The sequence below is a fragment of the Trichoderma camerunense genome (assembly GCF_050948025.1).
Source record: "Trichoderma camerunense strain CBS 138272 chromosome Unknown V8C40scaffold_12, whole genome shotgun sequence".
Lineage (NCBI taxonomy): Eukaryota > Fungi > Ascomycota > Sordariomycetes > Hypocreales > Hypocreaceae > Trichoderma > Trichoderma camerunense.
In genome coordinates, this window is record NW_028145358.1 from 1 (window position 1) to 21,051 (window position 21,051).

At 50.0% G+C, this 21,051-nt stretch overlaps 7 protein-coding genes across 7 annotated transcripts; 2 read left to right on the forward strand and 5 right to left on the reverse strand.

Annotated features, from left to right (window-relative positions):
* Positions 1–1,110: 1,110 nt before the first annotated feature.
* On the reverse strand, positions 1,111–1,617 carry V8C40DRAFT_267198 (YqaE/Pmp3 family membrane protein; the record flags this gene model as incomplete). Its single annotated transcript, XM_083219831.1, has 2 exons — positions 1,111–1,505; positions 1,572–1,617. The coding sequence occupies 2 exons, from the start codon at positions 1,615–1,617 to the stop codon at positions 1,111–1,113; spliced, it is 441 nt and encodes a 146-aa protein (XP_083071434.1).
* A 2,801-nt stretch (positions 1,618–4,418) lies between these two features.
* Positions 4,419–5,160, reverse strand: V8C40DRAFT_248624 (uncharacterized protein). Its single transcript, XM_083216586.1, has 2 exons — positions 4,978–5,160; positions 4,419–4,882 (listed from the first exon to the last, which is right to left on the reverse strand). The coding sequence occupies exon 2, from the start codon at positions 4,706–4,708 to the stop codon at positions 4,466–4,468; it is 243 nt and encodes an 80-aa protein (XP_083071435.1). The 5' UTR covers positions 4,709–4,882; positions 4,978–5,160; the 3' UTR covers positions 4,419–4,465.
* Positions 5,161–5,862: 702 nt separating this feature from the next.
* Positions 5,863–8,397, forward strand: V8C40DRAFT_39722 (3'-5' exonuclease family protein). Its single transcript, XM_083222933.1, has 4 exons — positions 5,863–6,123; positions 6,231–6,288; positions 6,453–7,159; positions 7,281–8,397. The coding sequence occupies exons 1-4, from the start codon at positions 5,971–5,973 to the stop codon at positions 8,220–8,222; spliced, it is 1,860 nt and encodes a 619-aa protein (XP_083071436.1). The 5' UTR covers positions 5,863–5,970; the 3' UTR covers positions 8,223–8,397.
* Positions 8,398–9,733: 1,336 nt separating this feature from the next.
* V8C40DRAFT_275649 (uncharacterized protein) lies at positions 9,734–11,683 on the reverse strand (the record flags this gene model as incomplete). The annotated part of the gene is made up of 1 exon (XM_083220753.1): positions 9,734–11,683. One exon carries the CDS (start codon positions 11,681–11,683, stop codon positions 9,734–9,736), a length of 1,950 nt encoding a protein of 649 aa, XP_083071437.1.
* Positions 11,684–12,179: 496 nt separating this feature from the next.
* V8C40DRAFT_248630 (WD40-repeat-containing domain protein) lies at positions 12,180–14,557 on the reverse strand. Its single transcript, XM_083216587.1, has 6 exons — positions 14,340–14,557; positions 14,230–14,283; positions 14,111–14,162; positions 13,530–14,045; positions 12,977–13,462; positions 12,180–12,901 (listed from the first exon to the last, which is right to left on the reverse strand). The coding sequence occupies exons 1-6, from the start codon at positions 14,371–14,373 to the stop codon at positions 12,727–12,729; spliced, it is 1,317 nt and encodes a 438-aa protein (XP_083071438.1). The 5' UTR covers positions 14,374–14,557; the 3' UTR covers positions 12,180–12,726.
* A 220-nt stretch (positions 14,558–14,777) lies between these two features.
* On the forward strand, positions 14,778–19,772 carry V8C40DRAFT_248632 (XRN 5'-3' exonuclease N-terminus-domain-containing protein). Its single transcript, XM_083216588.1, has 5 exons — positions 14,778–15,084; positions 15,143–15,236; positions 15,293–15,602; positions 15,665–16,966; positions 17,031–19,772. Exons 1-5 carry the CDS (start codon positions 15,080–15,082, stop codon positions 19,553–19,555), a joined length of 4,236 nt encoding a protein of 1,411 aa, XP_083071439.1. The 5' UTR covers positions 14,778–15,079; the 3' UTR covers positions 19,556–19,772.
* Positions 19,717–20,888, reverse strand: V8C40DRAFT_248633 (signal peptidase complex subunit SPC3). The gene is made up of 3 exons (XM_083216589.1): positions 20,597–20,888; positions 20,239–20,520; positions 19,717–20,139 (listed from the first exon to the last, which is right to left on the reverse strand). The coding sequence occupies exons 1-3, from the start codon at positions 20,737–20,739 to the stop codon at positions 19,869–19,871; spliced, it is 696 nt and encodes a 231-aa protein (XP_083071440.1). The 5' UTR covers positions 20,740–20,888; the 3' UTR covers positions 19,717–19,868.
* Between the last annotated feature and the right edge of the window lie 163 nt (positions 20,889–21,051).

Consider the following 21,051-nt stretch of genomic DNA (forward strand, 5'->3'; position numbering starts at 1 on the left):
TTTATTTAATATTAATTATTATTATTAAAGGTAGTTTTTATTATTATAGCTTTTATTTAGTTATTTTTTACCCTTAAGTTTATTATACTTTAGGATATTAAACTATTTAGCTATATTAGCTAAAGTATAACTAAATCTAGGAGTATTAGTATAATTAAGTTTAAAAGTATTACTATAGCTCTAGTTCTTTAGTTTTAAAGGAATATATTAAAGCTTTATCCTTATTCTACCTAGCTAATAGAATATTCCTAGTTAACTATTAATATAATTTAATAGTAAATAAAAAATATTTTAAAAATTTACTAATTATTCTATATTACTTCTTTTATATTTTTATAGCCGGTTTATAAAAAGCTTACTAACTATATAAAACTTATTAATAAAACTAATATTAGCCTTTATATTATAAAAATATTAGAGGTTTAGTATAATTATTAAATCTAAATTAAGGTTTATTACTAATTCTAATTTAATTTTCTAGTTTATTTAATTTTTCTAGTTATATAAATATAATATATAATTACTACTAATTATAGTATATGTATATATATAAGAGCTTTTATTATTCCTTATCTAACTAGCTGTCGGTGTTTATGTAGCCTATCCCTTATCCTTATGTCACATGACATATGACAGCTGACCGTCTGTGCTGTATCTACGGACGAGATATTCCGTGGTAGAAATCTTCGGACAGAAGCGCAAAGGCGGAGATGCTCGGCCGTGGTGATGTCATCCCCCAATTCTTCACCAAGCTCATATACATACAGCGAAATGTAAATGATATTTCCATGCCCATTACTATTACTACTACCTAGCAGGTAATACTATTTCTGCTCCGATTTGATAACAATTAACTCACGCAGGGCATGACTTTATGCCAAGATTTTCTGAACCGAATTGGCTAGAACGTCTACTGGGCACTGCGCCTGCGTCGCGAGTTCATTCGAATTGGCAGTTTTCCCTCAACTCAACTCAACTTAACCCATCCCGATCCATGGCGATAAAATCCATGTTTGTTGAAGCGGTAACTTTCAACATGCTTCCTGGATCATCCTTCCTCTTCATTGTAGGTGCATAACCACTCAATGCCCGATGCTGAAACAACAGCACTTAGGCATATCCCTGGTTTTGACCCTGGTTGCTATACCCTTGGTTGACGTAGCCTTGATTTACATAGCCTTGGTTGTTGTTATAACCTTGGCTATCATAGGGAGGGCCAGCGACAGGCGCACCAGCACCAGCAGGTTGCCCAGCAGGCGGCGGTGCCATCGTTCCATAACCTTGTCGAGGGCCTTGTCCACCCGTTTGCACCTTGTCAGAGTAGATGCCAGGAGCACGACGCGGCGGATAATGGCCCTCGCGGGCTTGTTGTCGGCGGTCGTAATACACGTATTCGAGATAAAACGCATGTATATGACCCGGGAAATATCCAAGTATCGTCAGGCATACGTTGATGAGTAGGTCCATTCCACATCCTGCCACAGCCCATGCGCCGAGCGGAGGGACTACGAAGCATGATTAGCAAATATTCGCCAACTGTCATTTGAGACGGTCCTCTTATCTGGACTTACAGAAGATGGTGACGATGACAATTAGTACCGCGGCACAAACACCCATGATGGCGGTAGAAAGCTGTCGCAAGTTCTATGAAAGTTCGTTAAGAGGTTGATGACTTATTGACGTGTAATCGTTGCGCTGGTAGCTTTCGATTGCAAAGAGACAGTCCGCGTAGATTTAAATTCGTCTTTTCGAGGCTTGGAGGCGAGTCTTTACAAGATCAACTGTTGCGACGGCAATCCTTCCAAAAGATGAGAGACTGGCTCTTTTAATTGCAGACTGGAATGCGACAGCAGGTTAAAGTTTTAGCCTCAATTGCGTAACAAGCTTGCGTGAACTGATCATGCCGTTATTGAGTTCACGCAATCAACCACCATCAACAGCCTCTCTAGGCAGTGGCTAGGCAGTGGCCACCCGCGATGTGCCAACAATGACGCAGATTTGAGGGAGTGGATGACGTAGGCGCACGTGGGCGACTTTTCCGCTCGCGATCAGGAAGGAGCGTGGCTACCTCCTAAGTCCAAACTCAATTGATGGACGGTAGAAGAAATGGAGCTGTCAAGAATAATTTGAGGAAACCTTAAAAAGTTCTCCATGCACTTTTCTTGAACCAGATATTCACAACTGCCCTGTTATTACTTCTTGTCCCCAGCTTCGCACTGATGGATCAAGGGTGCATATAGAGACGAGACAAGACGCCAAATTTCGTCCAAAGGCTGTGAAACATTTTCCAATGCTTCCAAACCCTCCAAAGCGTCCGTCTCTCCATGAGAAACAGAGCACTGTGTAGAAGATTGCTACAGTATCAGCAGCCCATCATATCATATTGGTGGCGATGGGAAGATGCCCTGCACGGCTTACAATCCCTCGTCTAAATGGGTACTTGTCCCGCAGCATTGCAAGGTAGCCGACCGATAGCCGGACCGTGTTGCATCTTTCAAGCTGAGACGTGCTGACTTCCTTCTCTTCACAGTCCAGGCAAGCGTATCCTACATAGCGAGTCAGCATTGCACCGGTCTCCAAATGTATGGCCTTCCGGCGACTTATAGCTGCGACGGAATCGAGCCGTAACTCCCGGATTATGGATATTGCCCTTACAAACAAACGAAATTCCCGACCAGCCCCTTGACTGGTGCTAGAACAATGATGTGCGGGGGGCAGAGGTGAAACACTGCTGGACTTGTCTCAGCTGAGAATCGGAGTAAGAGCAGCCAGTCTCCGGCAACCCCTGCGGCATGCGTCGAAGCTAAGAGCATGACAGCCAAGCAACGACGATTAAAAACACTGGCATCTAGTCGAGCTCACTAGTGCATCCTTTGCAATTCCCAGAGACAACGACGACTGGTATTATGAGGATGAGACACACAGCAGTTAGTACTGCGGGACTGGGTCAGTTGGCAATACCCATCGTATACGAGTACTACAAACTACAAGACACTGCGGTTCTGACATCGTTCTAGAAACTGATCTGGGTCAGTCGGCAGCCCGCCACTGTGCAGGCCTCGAGGTTGGCCTGAGCTCCGAGAGGACATGCCAAGGGAGGAAACCCCGCTGCCTTGCCCACCCAAGACAACTTCAGACGCGTCTGAGAGTCTGCCTTGAAAGTACGCTAAAATCAGAGCACACTTTGTCCAAACGAAACAGTGCCTTTTCTTATTTTCTTTTCTTTTTTTCTGACCCATCATCACGACATTACAACGGTCTTTGCCGACGCTGAGCGCTGTCCGAGGTACCGGGAAGCTTAACCTTTTACCCGTGACTCAAATCGGATCATTTCCCACTCTTGAGGCCTGCCCAGATGGCTCCTCTGTGAAGTCGGTAAGGCGATTCTCCTTTTTTTATGTGGAAACAATGACGAGAAGAGGCCACTCGTCTCTCGACCTGGCTTCGAGACGTCTCGCAGAGCGGGTATTCCCGACATACCGACGCCCATGCGGGAGTAGATACCAGTTAGTGTGGCGGACTAAAAAGGTTCGGGTTTGTGACGGACACTATCATTCTGGACACTAGCCGCTGCTTCAGAGAAAAGAGGAAAAAAGGACGCCATGCCCCAGTCAAGTGTTGTTGTACGTAAGTCGGACTCAAACGAGCGGCTGATAGTACTTGTTACCAACAAAGCCGTGTTTGATATAAAACAAGGGCTGTGCAACTACGAGCTTTCGTTGACCATGCCTGTATACCGAATATGGAGGAGAGAAGAGTGGCTCTTTTCTCAAGAGAGGCTTGATTGCATGAGACTGGTCACTTTTCTCCCAACAGAAGCTCCTGTCAAAACCTGATTCAGCATGACGCCGCTAGGGTATCGCACACTGTATTGACCTCCGCGCACAAGTGACCAAATGCAGGACTCTGCAGCAAATCTCAACGTGATACGTGGGATGGATACTATTAGTAGCAGCAAGCACAAGAGCCCTTGGCCACGAAACAATGGAGAGCCGCCAGAGATCCGCGCGATAGAGACCAATTCTGTCTCGCCACACAGCGCCGGTGTCTTGGTTCGACGCAGCTGGCCTGCGAGTGCATGCGGAACTCGTCTTTTGTCATGCCAGCTAGCAGTCGTTTATTATGCATAATACGCCAATGGCTGCCGACTGATTGATTTGGAAAGCTGGCGGGCTTCTACTCGCAGCTTGCCATCCCGGGCCCAGTCGAAGTAGTGTAAGAAACCGTACTAGCAGGATTACAATATGCCAACTTGTTTGCGGCGGTGAGAGGTCCTCCTATTCCCAGACGGAGCGAGGATCAAGAAGCTGCCGCTGTTGCTGCTGCTTTTGTTGTTTCCTGCGGAGATGGTGGCCGTCACCTGGTCATGCTGATCATTGATGAGACGATGATGCTCGCCCATATTTGTATTGGGTACTGCACGGAACGGCATTGGACGGGGCCCAACAGCAGGAATTAACGGATATCAATGCATTTTCAGTACTTCGTATTCGACTGAGACTTGACAACTCCAGTCCTCGCTGTGCTGTGCCCAGATAGATATACACGGGCGAGCCAGAGGCCGTGCAATTGGTAGCTGGCTATCTGGTGTGTCCTCCAAGGTGGAACAGCTTCTCCTTGCTTGAGATTCGCCTATCGAGCCAAACCAGCTGTACTGCGCATAACCTAATATAGATCTGGGGAACTTAGGCAAGGCTACGACATACATGTAGTGCCGTGCCTGTACCTGAGCATGGAGGCATTGAAGTTACGGTGTACAAGTCGCAGTACATAGACCTGCCGAGATCAGCGGCGCGGCGGACATGATTCAAGGTTTTTGATGGACATTGCCCTGGGACGGCCAATGGCTTCGGACCTGGTGCGTCAATACGAATTCGAGTACCTGAGTAAAGTTTCAAAATTAGCTTCTCTCATATGACAGCAGGACAGCATCATTTGGAAGGTATCAGGCCCGAGGTCAAATACTGAGGTACCTACCTCCTCGTACCTTGTAGTACCGGGCTGTCATTGCTTTCCAGGTACATGTACCAAGGGACTACCTACGGTGACAGGCATTGACGGCACGCAGCGATGCTTGAGGCTCTACCCATTGATCCATCTAGCAAGTCCCTGTACTCGTACCTGCACAGTAGACACATGCACTCTGCTGATGAATTCTCCCAATATTGCCGTCTCCGACTTGCCGGACGGCCCCTTCTGCCCCCATTGGGTGGGACGCTGCCCCCCGATAAGCGGCCCAGGTCGCACCGCCGTAGGTTCATTGTTTCCCGCCAGGTTAGTTGGGGGACGCTTAGCAGCAGGGCTAGCAGGGTCGAGCGCCTGAGCTGGCCAGCTGGAAGCCACCTGTGCAGCCTGCAAAACCGCTGAGCCCACTGAGACGGGTCCACAGAAGGCCCTGAAAAGGGCCCGTCAACGGTCCTTGTTGCTGTACCGCCCGCTGGAGCCAGGTACCTGAGCTAACTTGTACAGTAGCCGCTGCGACAAGAGAAAACTGCTGGACCACCAATTTCCCGCGCTCGCCCAACCGGCCTCTTCCAATCCTCCCCATTCTCTCTTTTGCAGTCTTTCTTCATCTACTTCAAAGCTCGACTGTTTCGAGGGTGTTGTTGCGCATTCTGGCAGGGCGCGGCCAATCTTTTCCCACTCCGTCGACCCTTCATTGTGTGCTCACCAGTTCTTCTCTTCTCCCGGCCGCCACCCGAGCTTCTCGCTTTTCCCCGGCAGTTTTTGTGTTTTCTGACAACGCCTCCTGAAAGCCTCGTCACGGCTTCTCTCCCATCGCCCTTTTTTTCCCGCCCGTGAAATATTCGAGCCGGCTGGGGTCCAAGGCTGCCGTTCGCCGTTTCTGCACTCCTATTCCCCCTCTCGACGACCCATTGCGAGTGGTCCGGCGATCGCCTCTCCGTCGATAGTCGCTGCTCTGCGTCTTGCATACGTTTGTTGGCTCGAGCCGGCAGACCCGTCGCCATCATGTCTTCGCAGCAGCCTCAGCTCAACATCGACCGCTACGTCGTGATCCATGTTGCGACTACCTGCGATGAACACGGTGTCTACGTTACCAAGGATTCCGCCGAAGTCATTGAGCTTGGATGGATTCTCCTTGATGCTAACAGTCTGGAGGAGGTTAGAAATACCTTTGCCCCCCCCTGCGCCACTACCTGGCCACACCATGCTGCACAGACTGCATGGCCCAGCTGAAGCATCGCTAACCCGGGCGGCCATCACAACAGATCACCCACGAAAGCGTCCTTGTCAAGCCTGTCAATACTCCCATCACCCCGCTATGCAGTAAGTTTTTCAGTGCCATGCATCCCTTTTTGACCTTTTCTGTCGCGGCCTCCCCCTATTGCCTTGCGCTCGTGAGGGCGGGCACAGAATTGGCGTCCAAAAATTCTAAGCTTGCGGCGAATCGTCGAAAACTGGGGCTGACTTGTGATGTTTTCTCCTCGCAGCGAGCCTAACGACTCTGACCTGGGAACACGTTCGAAATGCCGGTACTTTTAGGGATGCTATCAGTCGATTCGACACGTTTGCTACCGAGTATCTGACGTCCAAGAACCTCGACTTTGTCTTCGTCACGCTTGATGCCTGGGATCTGCGAGTTCAGCTCCCGCGAGAAGCTCGCGACAAGGCTGTCGTGCTGCCTCCCTATCTGCAGCACTCTCGCACCTTCGACCTGCGAACTGAATACCAACGCTGGCAACAGCACCACCCAGAGTCTCTGCCGTTCGGCCCCTCGATGCTGTCAAACATCTGCGCTGCTCTCGAGGTCGAGCCAGTCCAGTCCAGTGCACCTATTAAGCATAACTTGCCTTTCCACCTGCAGGCTCTGGCTCCCGCCTCTCCTCGCCGCGCAATGGAAGAGGCCATTACCTTGGCCCGCGTTCTTCGTGGCTTGATTCGCAAGTCTCAGCCCGCCCAGGATCACCCCGATGTGTTGACTCGACCTATGGATGCGAGGGCAGATGTCCGGGCGTTCCTTTCTGAGAGGAGCAAGGTTTTGCACATGTCTGGTCTGCCGCATGATACTACTCAATCCGAGCTGGAGAGCTGGTTTACCCAGTTTGGTGGTCGTCCCATTGCTTTTTGGACTCTTCGAACCCCCGAGCAGCACAAGCCCACTGGTACAGGTTTTGCTGTTTTCTCATCTCATGAAGAAGTGAGTACTTTTTTTCTTTGGATCAGAGTCACAAGGAAACTTGCACGCACTCGCCCATTTTCTATTATTTACAAATATGTATACACAAGTTGAGGAAACTGCCGTAACTAACCACGTCTAGGCTGCTGAGAGTTTGTGTATGAACGGACGTGCGCTGAACGAAAAGGCTATTGAGGTTTCTCCCTCTTCTAGCCGTGTATTGGATCGAGCTCAAGATATTTTGACACCCTTCCCGCCGAGTAAGAACCGCCCCCGACCTGGTGATTGGACTTGCCCCTCTTGTGGCTTCTCCAACTTCCAGCGCCGCACAGCTTGCTTCCGTTGCTCGTTCCCTGCTGTTGGAAGCGGTGCCCCTGGAGACATGGGCCCCGGCGGCTACCCATACCCATACGGGCCCCCTGCTATGATGACCCCTCCTCACCATGGTGGTCACCACGGTCCTATGCACGGTGGACGGATGGGCGGTGGCGGCGTTGTGCCCTTCCGTGCCGGTGACTGGAAGTGTGGAAACGAAGTTTGTGGATACCACAACTTCGCCAAGAATGTCTGCTGTCTTCGCTGCGGCGCCAGTCGTGCTGGTGCTGCCGTCGTTGCGGATTCTGGCTACCCCTCTCCGATGGATAATGGCTCGCAGTATGGCATGAGCCAGGGTTCGATGGCTGGTACGCCAGGTCCTGGCCCGTTCTCTTCTGGAGGATCCTTTGGACCGGGAGGCGGCTACGGTCAACACTTTGGCGGCCCCCCCAGCCATTTCCTTCCCTCGGGATTGGGTGGCGGTGCTGGCGGCTATCCGGGCTCTCTTAACACTCAGGGCTTCGCTTCCGCCCCCGGCTCGCATTCTGCTGGCCCCTTTGATAGTAGGGCTGCCGAGGCGGCGTTCCAGTCTGCGACTAACGGTCCTGTCTCTGGCGGGCCGGGCAACAACTTCTACAACAACGGCAACCCTGGCAACAACGAAAACGATCCCTTTGCTTTCCTGAGCAGTGGCATCGGTGGCCTCTCTGTCAGCGGCGACGCTCGCCAGAATGGTGCCGGTGCTACTCCTAACAAGTCACCCGCCTAGAGGTGATGTTGTTGTTCGAAACGGTGGAGCCAAAGCATCTGCGGCACACGCCGTCTTTTAGATGATGATTTAACTCAACTGGTTACATGTACCATCGGTATATCTTTTTCGTTCCCATGCGACGAACTTTGGAATGATGAACATAGAGCATTTGACCTTGGCAATACCTTCTGGACCTGGCTTGCTTGCTATTTCAAGGGAAAGGGGTTGGTGTGTATTTGGTTTGTTTTTGGAGGACTAAGGACGGAGTGTCGGATATGTTTTAGGCGGGGCTGTGATCTTGTTTCGAGGGCTGGAAGACAAAAGTGAAATACACCACGGCTATTCTGGGTCAACGAGTCTTGTGGTATCAAGCTTTGCTGAGGAAGAAAAAAAAATTATTGGTTCTCTTTCGCGCTAGGGGGGCAAACATGGTTCTTGGCAAGGGAAATAAGGTTGTGTGGACTCGAGTATCGGTCGGACGTGGCATCTTTTTTGCTGGAATCCTTTGTCCCGGTGCTGGTGCATAGCGAAAGGGAGTGTAAGGGTATATCATGGCCTTGTTTGACTCAATTATCCAGTTCGCTCGGTGTCGGATTTATCACTCAGATCTAAGGGGGTCTTTGATTTTGTTTCATCTCTTTCTCTCTTGTCAACTTGCTTTTTACTGGTCTGAAATCTCTCTTGTCTCCGTTTTCTCCTTTTGATTTCTCTTTTCTTCCCTTTTTTTACTTGATCTCTTTTTACCGAAATCCTTTCTTTTAACTTACATAGGACATTCTCTCTTCTCGCATTGTACTTTTTTCCGTTCGCTCGTTTTTTTCTTCTTTTTTTAAACAAACGTTGGGAAGAGAAGGTGTCAAGGTAGCAGCATTTCACAGGAGCGGGGGAAATTCTGGCGGGAGTTGGGTTGAAATCGAGTTTTGAAGGGAAAACAACAACACCTTTTGTTTTTGGGACAAATGAAATGGAAACTTTAGGGGAGGGAAAGGCGATGGATGGATGGGAAAGGGAGGGGGGAGACTTTCAAATTGGGGGGTGGGTGGTTGGCTACGGTTGATTTTGCTGAATGTGAGAATGCTCTGATGTTTTGTAAACGTCCAAAGGGATTGTGGACATGAAATAAAAGTAGAGTGAGATTGATGGGATGGGGGGGAGGCGTGTCCTAATATATTGTGTGTTGATTTTTTTTTTCTTTGCAATACTTTTTTGGGGGGTTCATGGAGATGGGAGATTTATTATTGTGTGATTGTCTGTTCTGGTCGTGATGTATATGAGACTTATGTCAGTACGCTCTGTTTGACTATATCATAGTATATAGATGGGCATATACTAAATGATATCATATAGATGAGTATATATACTCTATTGACTTGTGCTGCTAGCATAACTTGAATCTTCAAAGTTTACAAGTAACGGCTGCCGAGGCCTCGTAGCTAACTTCGCCATCGCATCTATCTATCCAGGAGAGCTTTGCTCTATCCCCCTTTGTGACAATGAAAAGGAGAGTGATTGAGAAATCACCAGGTCATTCAAAATCCATCACCGTAGTCCTGACCCTCATGCTCGTCCTGCATGAGTTCGTCTTCCCCATTGTAGAGTCCGACAGAGGCTTCCGGTAAGTCGGTAGCAGAGGATGTTGGCATAAAGGATTGTAAATCAAGATCCATCTGTGCGTCGTCGAAAGGGTAATAGTAAGGGAGTTGGGTCTCAGAGGGTGGTTGGAACTGGAACTGGAAGCCCTGGTAGATTCTCGTTAGGTCATTGCCGTTGTCGTCAATGTCGTCATTATCCTCGACGTCTCCTTCATCGTCTCCTTCATCCTCCATTTCGTCGTCTTGGCCAGCTTCTCCCTCTTCTTCTTCACCATCATCTCCGTCTTCCTCCTGGGGCACAGACGACGCTGCCCATTGTTGCTGCCGATGTCTACTTCGCAGCTCCGCCAAAAATGCGTCCAGCAGCTGCTCGCTATCAATCTCAGGCTCAGTCTGAGGCTCAGGATGCGAGTTCCACGCTTCGGCCCTCAACCTCTCATCTCCTCCAAGGTCGGGCACCATGCCACCCAGTAACGACTGGTTGACAAAGTTGACCCAGCCTTGTGTGTCATGGACTCCTGGAACGGTAGATTCGTGGTCTTTGGGCTGCGGGGGCACGATGTAGCCGCGATTGATTTCCTCGTCGAGATCGAGCGATTCGTCAGAGTCTGAATCTGAGTCGTCTAGACTGCCGGCATCGTCGTCTTCGTCTAGGGTGCCGCACCAGGCTTGAGCGCGTAGTCGTTCGTCTTCTTCGTCGGACAGGATTTCATCTTGCTGTTGGGGCGTGAGTTCTTCCCAGCGCTTCTTGAGGACGTGCTTCGGCTTCCAGTGCTCAAGTGTATCCACGTTGGCGAGTACTTCGTCTTCATCTTCAATATACATCTCCTCCAGGGAGGGGACAATGTTCTCGCCCGTCTTCCAGTCAAAGTATCCCCAGATCACCATGTGGCTCAGGTGGTCGTCCAACTGAAGGCCTCTGCGCACAGCCTCTACAGGAATGGCTTCATCTGGGCGAAGGAGATGCATTCGACCTGCCCCCCAGCCTTCCTTGTGTTGCTGACCGACTTCGTGCAGAGGGATGCCTTGGATCTGGCTCAGCCCGTGTTCTATCCAGTATGTGCCCTCGCTGACAAAATTGAAGTCATAACGCAGCTTGAGATCCAAGATATCGGCTAGCTTGTTGAATTTCTTGCGGGTGAGCAGCTGCCAGAGCTTGAACAGGCCTTTCTGACCCATCATGAGTTGAACGAGATCAAACGTGCAGGGGCCGTAGACAGGGTCGTTGAAGGCCATGCCGAGCTTGATGAAGAACATTTGCATGTTGTAGAGATCAGTGTCTTTAAAGATGTGTGCCATCTGCAGCATGGCCTGTCTCTGCTGCGTAGTGGCAACATCCATGAGAAGCCAAAGCCGCAGCAGCGAGTGATGCATCGTCGATGGCATCCTGTGGCCACATCTAGCCATAATGGCGAGAATCTCCCTGCAGTACTTATCTCGACCCAGAACGAGCTGTAGATACTTCAGTCCAGGCACCTTACGGACCTTGCTATCCTTCTTTGGGGAAGTTGTCATGCCTTGATTCAAAGCCATCCATGTTCTCTTTTGAGGATCATCAACCAAGTGCTTTGCGTACAGCTGATAGTGGAAGACGCGGCCTGCTTCAGGGGCTTTGTATTCGATCCACGCGCGGACGCTGGAGAGCAGGTAACCGTTGATGGCTTCGTAAAAGCGACGATTTGCGAGGCACAGATTCAGCACCTCTTTTGCATTGAGATGCTTGCCCAATTCCACGGCGAGTTCGACATGTTGGCATATCACCGAGATGAGATCTCTGCCTGCGTATCCGATGCTGGTCTTTGCTTTCTTTGGTCTCTCGTACGGATCGACGTTGCCAAAATGATCCTCAACGTCCAGATCGTCGAATTTGAATTTCTTCTTGATCATGCCGTCGACTTCGACCTCCTCGATGGTAACACGATTGATGCCCCTGAGCAGCTCAATGTGATCGTCGCTCAATTCCATGCCCTCAATGTCATTGTGGTTGAAAAGCCACTCCATTCCGGCCACATCAACTCCCATATCTTCCAGCGAGTAATCACGGACATTCTGCGTCAACGGATCATTCTTTGAGGCTTCGTCTTCTTCCGATGCTCGGCGTCTGATGTCTTCAAGCAGTTGAAGGAATTCTTCCTCGTTGGCTTGCGGGTCGTTGCTCGGCCCAGCCTCTTCGTTGTTGCCATTCATCATTTTCTCTGCGGAAAAGTATGCGTGGGATAGTAATGATTAGATAAATAGAAGTTGACAGAAATTCTGAGCATCAGGAGATGTAGTTTGGAGAAAAAAGAGAATGTGGAAGGGAGGCGACTGAGTGAATGTTCTTTGGATTGAAGCGTCTCTTGTTGAAGGGTGTGCCCAAAAATCAGGAAAAGCAAACAAAACTGAAGTCGAAATTTTCTGAGAACAATGTGAGACAGAGGTGAAATATAAAGAAAGACCCGTCGGCCAATGGAAAAAGATGGGAGGATTAAATATTAAGGCGTCTGTCCGTCGCATCTGCCAACTGTCAGGCGGCTGTCACTATAAACATTTTTCGGCCATCTCAGCCAATGTATCTCCATTTTCCTGTACAATTGCATAGCTTTAACCTCTAGCTAAGAAAACATGTTTGCTATCAAACCGTGACTCATTTGGATTCAGAGATAATCACTCATCTCGTCTGCCTCTGAATCTACTATGATCAGATCCGAAGAACGCCTGCGGTAGGACTCATCCCCACCTCGCAAAGTCTCTGTTGTCTCATCTCTCGTATCCTCTTCCATGAAACTCAAAGTCTCACCCCCAGGTTGCGCAGTCACAATCTCAGGCTTGGTACGGAGGGATTCCATCTCCCTGGCCCATTGTGCACGAAGTTGTGCCATCTCATGCCAGAGCTTCTCTTCACCTTCATTCTATGAAGATCGACTCTTCTCCCAGAACTTCCACCTCATCTATCGGTCAAGCTCATCAACCGGCAGGTCACCGTCGTCTTTTCCAACAATGGATTCTGCAACTTTCCAGATCTGTAGCAGATTGTCTTCCGCGGCGCTGGCAACCAACCAAGGTTCATTGGAATTCCAGCTAAAGTCAGCGAGATGGTTCGTATGGCCGCCATGCATAAACAGCCTATTAGTAAAGCAATTAGTTAGCTTGGTGCGAAACAAATTGCATGGTGGTTTTCTAGGCATGTAGATAACTTACAGCTCAGGTGGGCCATCATCCTGGTCATCAGGCAGCTGTTCCTCACCGACGCGGGATAGATCCCAGAAAATGATTCTTCGATCATAACTGCCACTTCCCAAGATACCAGCTTCGGTAGGATGCCAAGCAAGAGACGTAACCGCATCATTGTGACCCTCGAGGGTGTGCACCTTCTCCTTCACATTTCGGAGATCCCAGATTCCGATCGTCTTATCAGCGGAAGCTGTGGCAACGAGGACTTCGGACTTGGGGTTAAAAGCCAGCGCATTGATGGCATCCAAGTGGCCTCGCTTGGCAACAACAGCAGCCTTGTTCGTCTCACTGTGTCGCAAGTCTACGATTTGCAAAGTCTGGTCGTCTGATACGGAGCCGATGAAATTCTTTGAGATGGGATGATACTGAACATCGTTGACAATCTGAGTGTGGTGAGTGTACCTGCGAGCAGGCCGCAGTATCCTTGAGTCTGCTTCGAGAGTCTTCAGATCCCTGCATGGAAAAAAGAAGAGCACGGTTAGCGGCGTCGTCGCCAGCGGCCATCGACAGTTATACATACCACAGGCACATGGTCTTATCCTCGCTACCCGAAACCAGGCAGCCCTCCTCGTGGGGGTTCCAGTTGAGGCCAAAACCTTCCGCTTTGTGGCCAATGAGCTCAATCTGTGCATTCACCTTGCCCAAAGTCGCTGGCTGCAGAGGATGCTTTGTTCGGTCGAAGATGAGGATTTTGCCGTCGACGCAAAGAGTAGCAATAATGTCCGGGTTTTGAGGCTGATAACGGGCCTTGTTGACTTCTCCAGGGTGTTCAATCCTCTGTACGATGTCGCACTTGAGGGCAGCAACATCGCCTGCCTTTCCATAGCCTCCAATCTCGCCTCGCTCCTCGTCGTAGTCGTTGGGGTTCGGAGCCACGGCTTTGGGTATCTGGACATCGGCGATTTGAAGGAAATTGGCACTGTCGTCAGAAGTGTGTGTCCCGAGCAAAAGACGGTGCATGCGATAGTTTTTGCCCTCAGGTTCCTTGACGTCAGGGAACCACTGAACGGTAAGCGTGGGCCAAGTCAGGGCAGTCCTGGTGCAGAAAGGTTAGAGCAACAATTCAAGTCGAGAACCACTGCAATTGGAGAATCCACTAACCCAAGAATCATGTCGTATAGAAACGGGCTGTTCTTCTTCCACGTCTTGTACTCTATACCAAGTTGAGGTCAGAAGGCTGCACAATGTAAAGCTCGGTCTGGGTCGAGATAGCCGCTTACCTTCGTTGATGAGCCTTTCCTCCTGGTCGTCTTCCTCGTCGTGTACCATGTCGACTATACGCACATGTTAGCACCCAGTATCGCACGATACAGCTTCAATGGCTACTGACCATCCGGGTCGAGCTCAGAGCCTTGAGGAGCCATGATGGATGAGGGGCGTTGAGTGTAGAAGAGAGGCGAAATATCAAAGGATACAAAATTATTGAACTGCGATTATTAGAAGAAAACAGGAGCCCGCGCTTCGCATCCAACAAGAGAAGCTTCCGGGCGTGGGCGCAGCGATAGAGAGGGAGAAGAAAAGAAAAGGCTGCGTTCAGAGAAGAGAAGCTTGCAAAGCACCCAGACTTAGTACCAACTGGGGTCGCGTCGCGCGTTAAGTGACAAGCGGTTGCTCTGGGGCGTGCCGCTAGCAATTGAAGTCTCAGGCTCAAAGCCGCAGCCTTGCCTGCCACCCCCCTCCCCTCAGTACCTTGGTACCTTGTACTCAACTCCCGCTGGCCGCTAGAGTCATTCCATGCGAGCCATTGTCGCAGCAGCTTTTGCCATCAATTCCCACCTTTCATCACCTCCCAACAATCTCGTCGACTCCAGCTCCAGCTGCCTAGAAGCATCCTAATCGGATCAGCTACAGGCGCATCTGCAGGGGTTCCGGAGCCTTCTTTTCCTTGGTGTCTTGCGGGCGTTGTTCTCTGTTCCTGTCCCTGAGACACAGCGGTTGAATCTGCCAGCTTTGCGATATCTGGGGTTGAATTTTCGGCGCCATCGGGTATCTGCGACTGCTTTCTCCTACTTGTTCGACGTATAATTCTTCTGCATTCTATTGGCGCAAAGCTGCCCGGCTGCTGGCATCATGGGGTTCGTTTCTCGGCTGCGGAATCCTCTTCCTACTAATGCTGATACATGTGGCCTACAGTGTTCCCAAGTTCTTCAGATGGCTCTCAGAGCGCTATCCAGCTATCTCGCAAGTCATTGCCGAGAATCGAATTCCAGAATTCGACTGCCTCTATGTAAGCTGCTCTTAATATCGAACTACAACCCAGAGTCCTAATCCGTCTTCCCCTAGCTTGACATGAATGGAATTATCCACAACTGTACACACAAAGATGCGGGCGAAGATGCTACTTTCCGACTCAGCGAAGAGGAGATGTTTATTCGCATATTCAACTACATTGAGCATTTGTTCGGCAAGATAAAGCCTAAGAAGCTTTTCTTCATGGCAATTGATGGAGTAGCCCCTCGTGCGAAGATGAACCAGCAGCGTGCTAGGCGTTTCCGAACTGCCTTGGATGCTGAAAAAGCTCGCGAAAAAGCGATCCAAGATGGAATAGAGCTCCCAAAAGAGGAGCCTTTTGACAGTAACTGCATTACACCAGGTTCGTCATGTCCCTCCACAGCCTCTTCAGCTCTAGAACTAACCATATATTCTCTTTTGCAGGCACTGAATTCATGGCCAAACTCTCCCAACAACTCCGATACTTTGTAAACAAAAAAGTCTCAGAAGACACCGACTGGCAAGGATGCGACATTGTCCTATCCGGGCATGAAGTTCCAGGTGAAGGAGAGCACAAGATTATGGAGTACATCCGAAATGCAAAGGCACAGCCAAACTACGATCCAAATGTTCGGCACTGTCTCTACGGCCTCGATGCCGATCTAATCATGCTGGGGCTTCTCAGCCACGATCCTCACTTCTGCCTGCTGCGTGAAGAAGTTACATTTGGACGGGCATCCAAGACGAAGTCAAAGGAACTGGAACATCAAAACTTCTATTTGCTCCACCTCTGCATTGTGAGGGAATACCTGGAAATGGAATTTCAGGAGCTTCAGAATAAAGATGTTTTGGGTTTTCCATTTGATCTCGAAAGAGTCATTGATGATTTCATCTTGATGGCATTCTTTGTTGGAAATGACTTCTTGCCCAATCTTCCTGGCCTGCATATCAACGAGGGCGCTCTGGCAAAAATGTTCAGAATATATAAATCTGTGCTGCCACAGTGTGAAGGCTATATCAACGAGAATGGTGTTATCAACATGCCTCGTTTGCAACGCCTGCTCGACGAACTCAGCAAGACTGAGTTGGACCACTTTGAATACGAAGTTTCTGATCAGAAATGGTTTGCAGCCAAGCAAATGGAGAAGAAGCTCGAAGAGAGGAATGGGGCCAAACCCAGGTCTCAAAAGAACAACCAATTAATCATTACGTCGTTCCAAAGGGATTTGTGGAAGCAGAAGATTCGCCCTTTCATCTCAAACAGATCCCAACAGCCACTGGATTTGGGATCGGATCTCAAGGCAGAGGACCGAAAATTCGTCCAAGATCTTGCCGACTCCATGCATTTACAATGGTCTACTGAAGAAGATGAGGAGGGTAACCGTCGCCTTAAAATCGCATTCCCCCCTAAGAAGGAGAGCGATGATGACGACGAGGAGGACGAGGAGGGCACCCTCGCTGCCTACCGTGTCATGAAATCCTACGATAAGGCAACTGTTGTCGATGTCACGCCAGAAGATGCGCAAAAGCAATATGATGAACTGTACCAGCAGAAATATCAAGGCTGGAAGACCAAGTATTATTTACAAAAGTTCGAAGAGTGGCCTCAAGACAAGTATGAAGAAGAGCAAAAGCAGCTATGCGAGAACTATGTACAGGGTCTACAGTGGGTGCTGTATTACTACTACAAGGGAATTGCGTCGTGGCCGTGGTTTTACGCATATCACTATGCACCACTTACGTCGGGTAAGCATTGTCGCATTGATCTTATCGTACTATGGAACCCCCTGCTAACAGTTTCCCCCTAAAGATGTTACCAAGGGTCTTGGTGCCGACCTGAACTTCAAGAAAGGCCAACCTTTTAAGCCATACGAGCAGCTCATGGGTGTGTTGCCAGATCGAAGCAAGAAAATCGTGCCGACAGTCTATCACGATCTGATGACTAACCCAAATTCCCCCATCATCGATTTCTATCCGAGAGATTTTGAACTGGACATGAACGGCAAGAAAATGGAATGGGAAGCGGTGGTCAAGATTCCTTTCATTGAAGAGACACGTCTCCTCACTGCCATGGGGCCTAAGAATGAGCTTTTAAGCGACGACGAAAAGGCACGAAACGGCTTTGGAGTTGCTATCAAGTTCACCTACTCCCCAGAAGTGAATTTCGTCTACCCTTCTCCCCTCCCTGGAATCTTCCCGGAGATCCAATATTGCCGTTGCATTGAGAACATATTCGACCTACCCAATGTTGAGGGGCTTGAGTATGTCTCAGGCCTGACCAACGGAGCTTTGATAAACATCAAGGCCCTTGCCGGGTTCCCGACAATGCATACGCTACCATACTCAGCACAGCTGGTGGAGGGAGCTGGAGTCAATGTTTTCCAGCAGGACAGCAGGAATCCAAGCGTCATTGTCACTCTTACCGATACCGAGAACCGCACAAAAGTCGGAACTTGGAAAGAGAAATTGGGAAAGCGCTGCTTCGTCGGCTATCCATTCCTTCAGGAAGCCAAGGTTATCAAGGTTCAAGATGAACTCTTTACCTATGAGTTGGCTGAGAATGAACAAGATGTCATCACAAAGGATCACAGTAATAGAGAAGCTGCTGATTATGCAAAGGAGGCAGAGTTCTTGGAGAACTGGCATGCCAAGCGTCTGGGCATCACAGTTGGTCAGGTTGAATGCCTAGTTCACGTCCACATGCTCAAAGGTCTCATCCGAACAGAAGAGGGTGCTTTGATCAAGGAATACGCCGAAAACCCTAGCCTGCGTAAGGTATATGCATCACAGACTATCGTGGAGGAGGTAGTCAACGAGGACGAACGCTTCATTGAAAGGCCGGCCCTCCCCATCGAAGAAGAGTTTCCGCAAGGCACAAGAGCTTTCTTCCTAGGCGAGTTCGCTTATGGCCGCCCATTGGAAGTGACGGGACATGTGAATGGAAAAGCAAATATTGTCGTGTCCGTTCCTAAGAACAAAGAGCCAGAGATCACCAAACAGATGATCTTCCAAGCGGAGCGCAACAACCCATACACGCCTTCATACGCAATTGCCAAAAAACTAGGCATTCATCCCCTCATACTTAGCAAGATAACATCATCTTTCCAAGTTATTAGTTCCGCAGGATTGAAACTCAATCTGGGTCTCAACCTGAAGTTTGAAGGCCGAAAACTCAAAGTGTTGGGATTCTCACGCAAGTCAGAGACGGGGTGGGAATTCTCTAACCAGGCTGTGAAACTCATTGCCGACTACATGGTGGCCTTCCCCGACTTCTTCGCGGCGATCCAGAGGGAGCCACAGAAGAGCGAGACTTATGAAACCGACCTGTGGAACGATCCCAGCGTCGCAAACCAGAGGATCAAAGACATAGTGGCATGGCTGAAGAAGCAAGAAACTAGCAAGTTTGAGCGAGTTCCGCTGGATGCTGAGCAACTGGACTCAGAGGCTGTCATGGCCTTGGCCAAAGCCGGAGAGCAGCTGCACCAGGCGAGTCTAGAAGCGACTGCCAAGACTCTCAACTCTGTCCCTCGTACAGCCTTGCTGAAACCAGCGGACGCGGAAATGGTATTGGGCAACCAGTACTTTAGGTTGGGAGACCGAGTCACTTTTGTCGCCGCTGCTGGAAAAGTCCCCATTGCAACCCGGGGAACAGTAGCTGGTATTTCTCGCACCGCGACTGCTGTTCTCTTGGATGTTGTCTGGGATGTCCCCTTCATGAGCGGCACAACCCTTGGCGAGAGAGCCCCAATGTTCCGTGGGCAGACCGTGTCATCATCTACCGTGCTGAACACTACAAACTGGCAGGTCGTCTCTGCCTCCTCCAAGTCCCGGCAACGACGCAATGTTCCAGCAACCGGGTCCACCGGATCGTACGGCTCGGTGGGTGTAACACAGTACAAGGACGCTCCTGCGCCTCCCGCTTTACGCGGCGGATGGCGTGGAGCTGCCACGGGCGAGTCTGGCCGTGGACAGAGCAGCCCCAACCGCGGCGCGCGTGGAGGCAAGCCAAACCTGCTGCACAGCACACTGGTCTATCGGCCAGGCTCACAAGGGGGACCCCCAGGAGGCGATGACGCGAACAAAGCTCAAAATGGCAATCATGTAAATGGGAGAGGCGGCAATGGCGGTGGCCGAGGTCAAGGGCGTGGCCGAGGCAATGGCGGCAACAGAGGCTCGGCTGCTCCACAAGCTGGAGGACGAGATTACTCCAACGTCCCACCTCCGGCCAACCTTGAGGCATCGCGAGGTGGACGAGGCCGTGGCCGAGGAGGAAGGGGACGTGGCGGGGCCAACCCCAATCGCGGCCGCGGGGGGGCTATAGCGCACCAGGCTTAGGAAGACATACCTCTATGGCCCTCTTTCTCCAGGTATGAAGTTAGAAGAAGATGGCGTTGAGCGGTAGGATGTTGAGGTGCCTTGTGACGGATGGATGTAGCTATGGCAACATGTCAGATTATATCTCGAACCATTACTTGAGTACGATGTGGCATGATAGGAGCAAGTTCAATCTGACTATAGCGGCACCTGAATATCATTGGCAATTTAACCTCGTAAATCGTTACTCTTAAAACCCTATACGTGCTTCAAATTTTACGTCTTTTTTATTCTTATTTTCTTTCGCTGCTATTCTTTTTAAAAGGTCGATGTCTCAAGGCTTCTTAGTCTTGTTCTTGTTCTTTGCGCTGTTCTTGTCCTTGCTATCCTTGGACTTGAGAGCGGGGAGCGTGAACCGATCACTGATACCGCCCTTCATGGCATTCCAAGCACCGAACGACTTGTCCATGTTCCACGTCAAGAGTCCGACCCAGGGCTGGACGTTGTAATGTAGCTTCAGGGTCACATCGGAAGTCTCCGCGATCTTGCCGCTAGGGTGGGTGATTTGATACTTGGGCTTCTGGTTCTTGAGCTTGAGTATTCCTCTGCAATCGCCGGCGTTAGTTGAGTTTGGGGGACAATACATGCATCCATAGAATGTTCGAAACATTCATACATGCAGGCATAGAGTGTTGGAAACATACCGCTCAGGCGCGATGCTCTTTCCCTCGGCGCTTCTCTTAAGCTTCTTCATGGCCACGGGGCCAATGTTCTGTAAGTGGTCGGCGCTGGGGTTGGTGATGATGCTGTCCCAGATGACGGCGGAGTTGTTGGTGTTGCCGGGGCCGGTCCAGTCTGCGGTTACGTATACAAAAAGCTGCTTCGTGTTCCATGTGAAGAGGGAGGAGAGGTCGGCCTCGAGGGAGAAGCGGATGATGGCGTACTCTTCCTTTTTGGAAGAGTAGTAATGGGGTCGGCCCTTGACACTGTTGAGTTGGGAAAGATAGATGGGTTAGATAGGCCAATGTATATTAGATGAGTTGCTGTTGGAATCACACGTACACCTGAATGTTGTCCGTCTTAATGACACCGCTGGGGGAGCGAGTAGAGCCTAGATCTGTGGCGGCGATGAATGCGCCCAGGACGAAGGCAACTGTGGTGAAGAAGCCAAAGACATTCTGGAGACGGGTGAAGGAGCTGTGCATGCTGGGCAACAATCTGTAGCGCCGGCAGAACGCAGCAATTGGGGTTGAAATTCGTCAATTAGCAGGAGTTCCGGCGTTGTGGAGAGAGTGAGGCTGCCGATTCCCATGTGGATGCTGCTGTATTATAGCCAAGCTTTAGTAGCTTAATAGGACACGTCGCTGGGGGCGGGAGTTGTGAGTGTCAGCCTTGCAGCTAGACCAAGCCGCTCATTGGACGATTGAGGGAGGCTGCGGCTAGCGAAGGACGCATCTAATTTGATAGCTCAAAGTCACTTTCATGTATCGATCGATGCGACTAAAGCCAAGATGGGG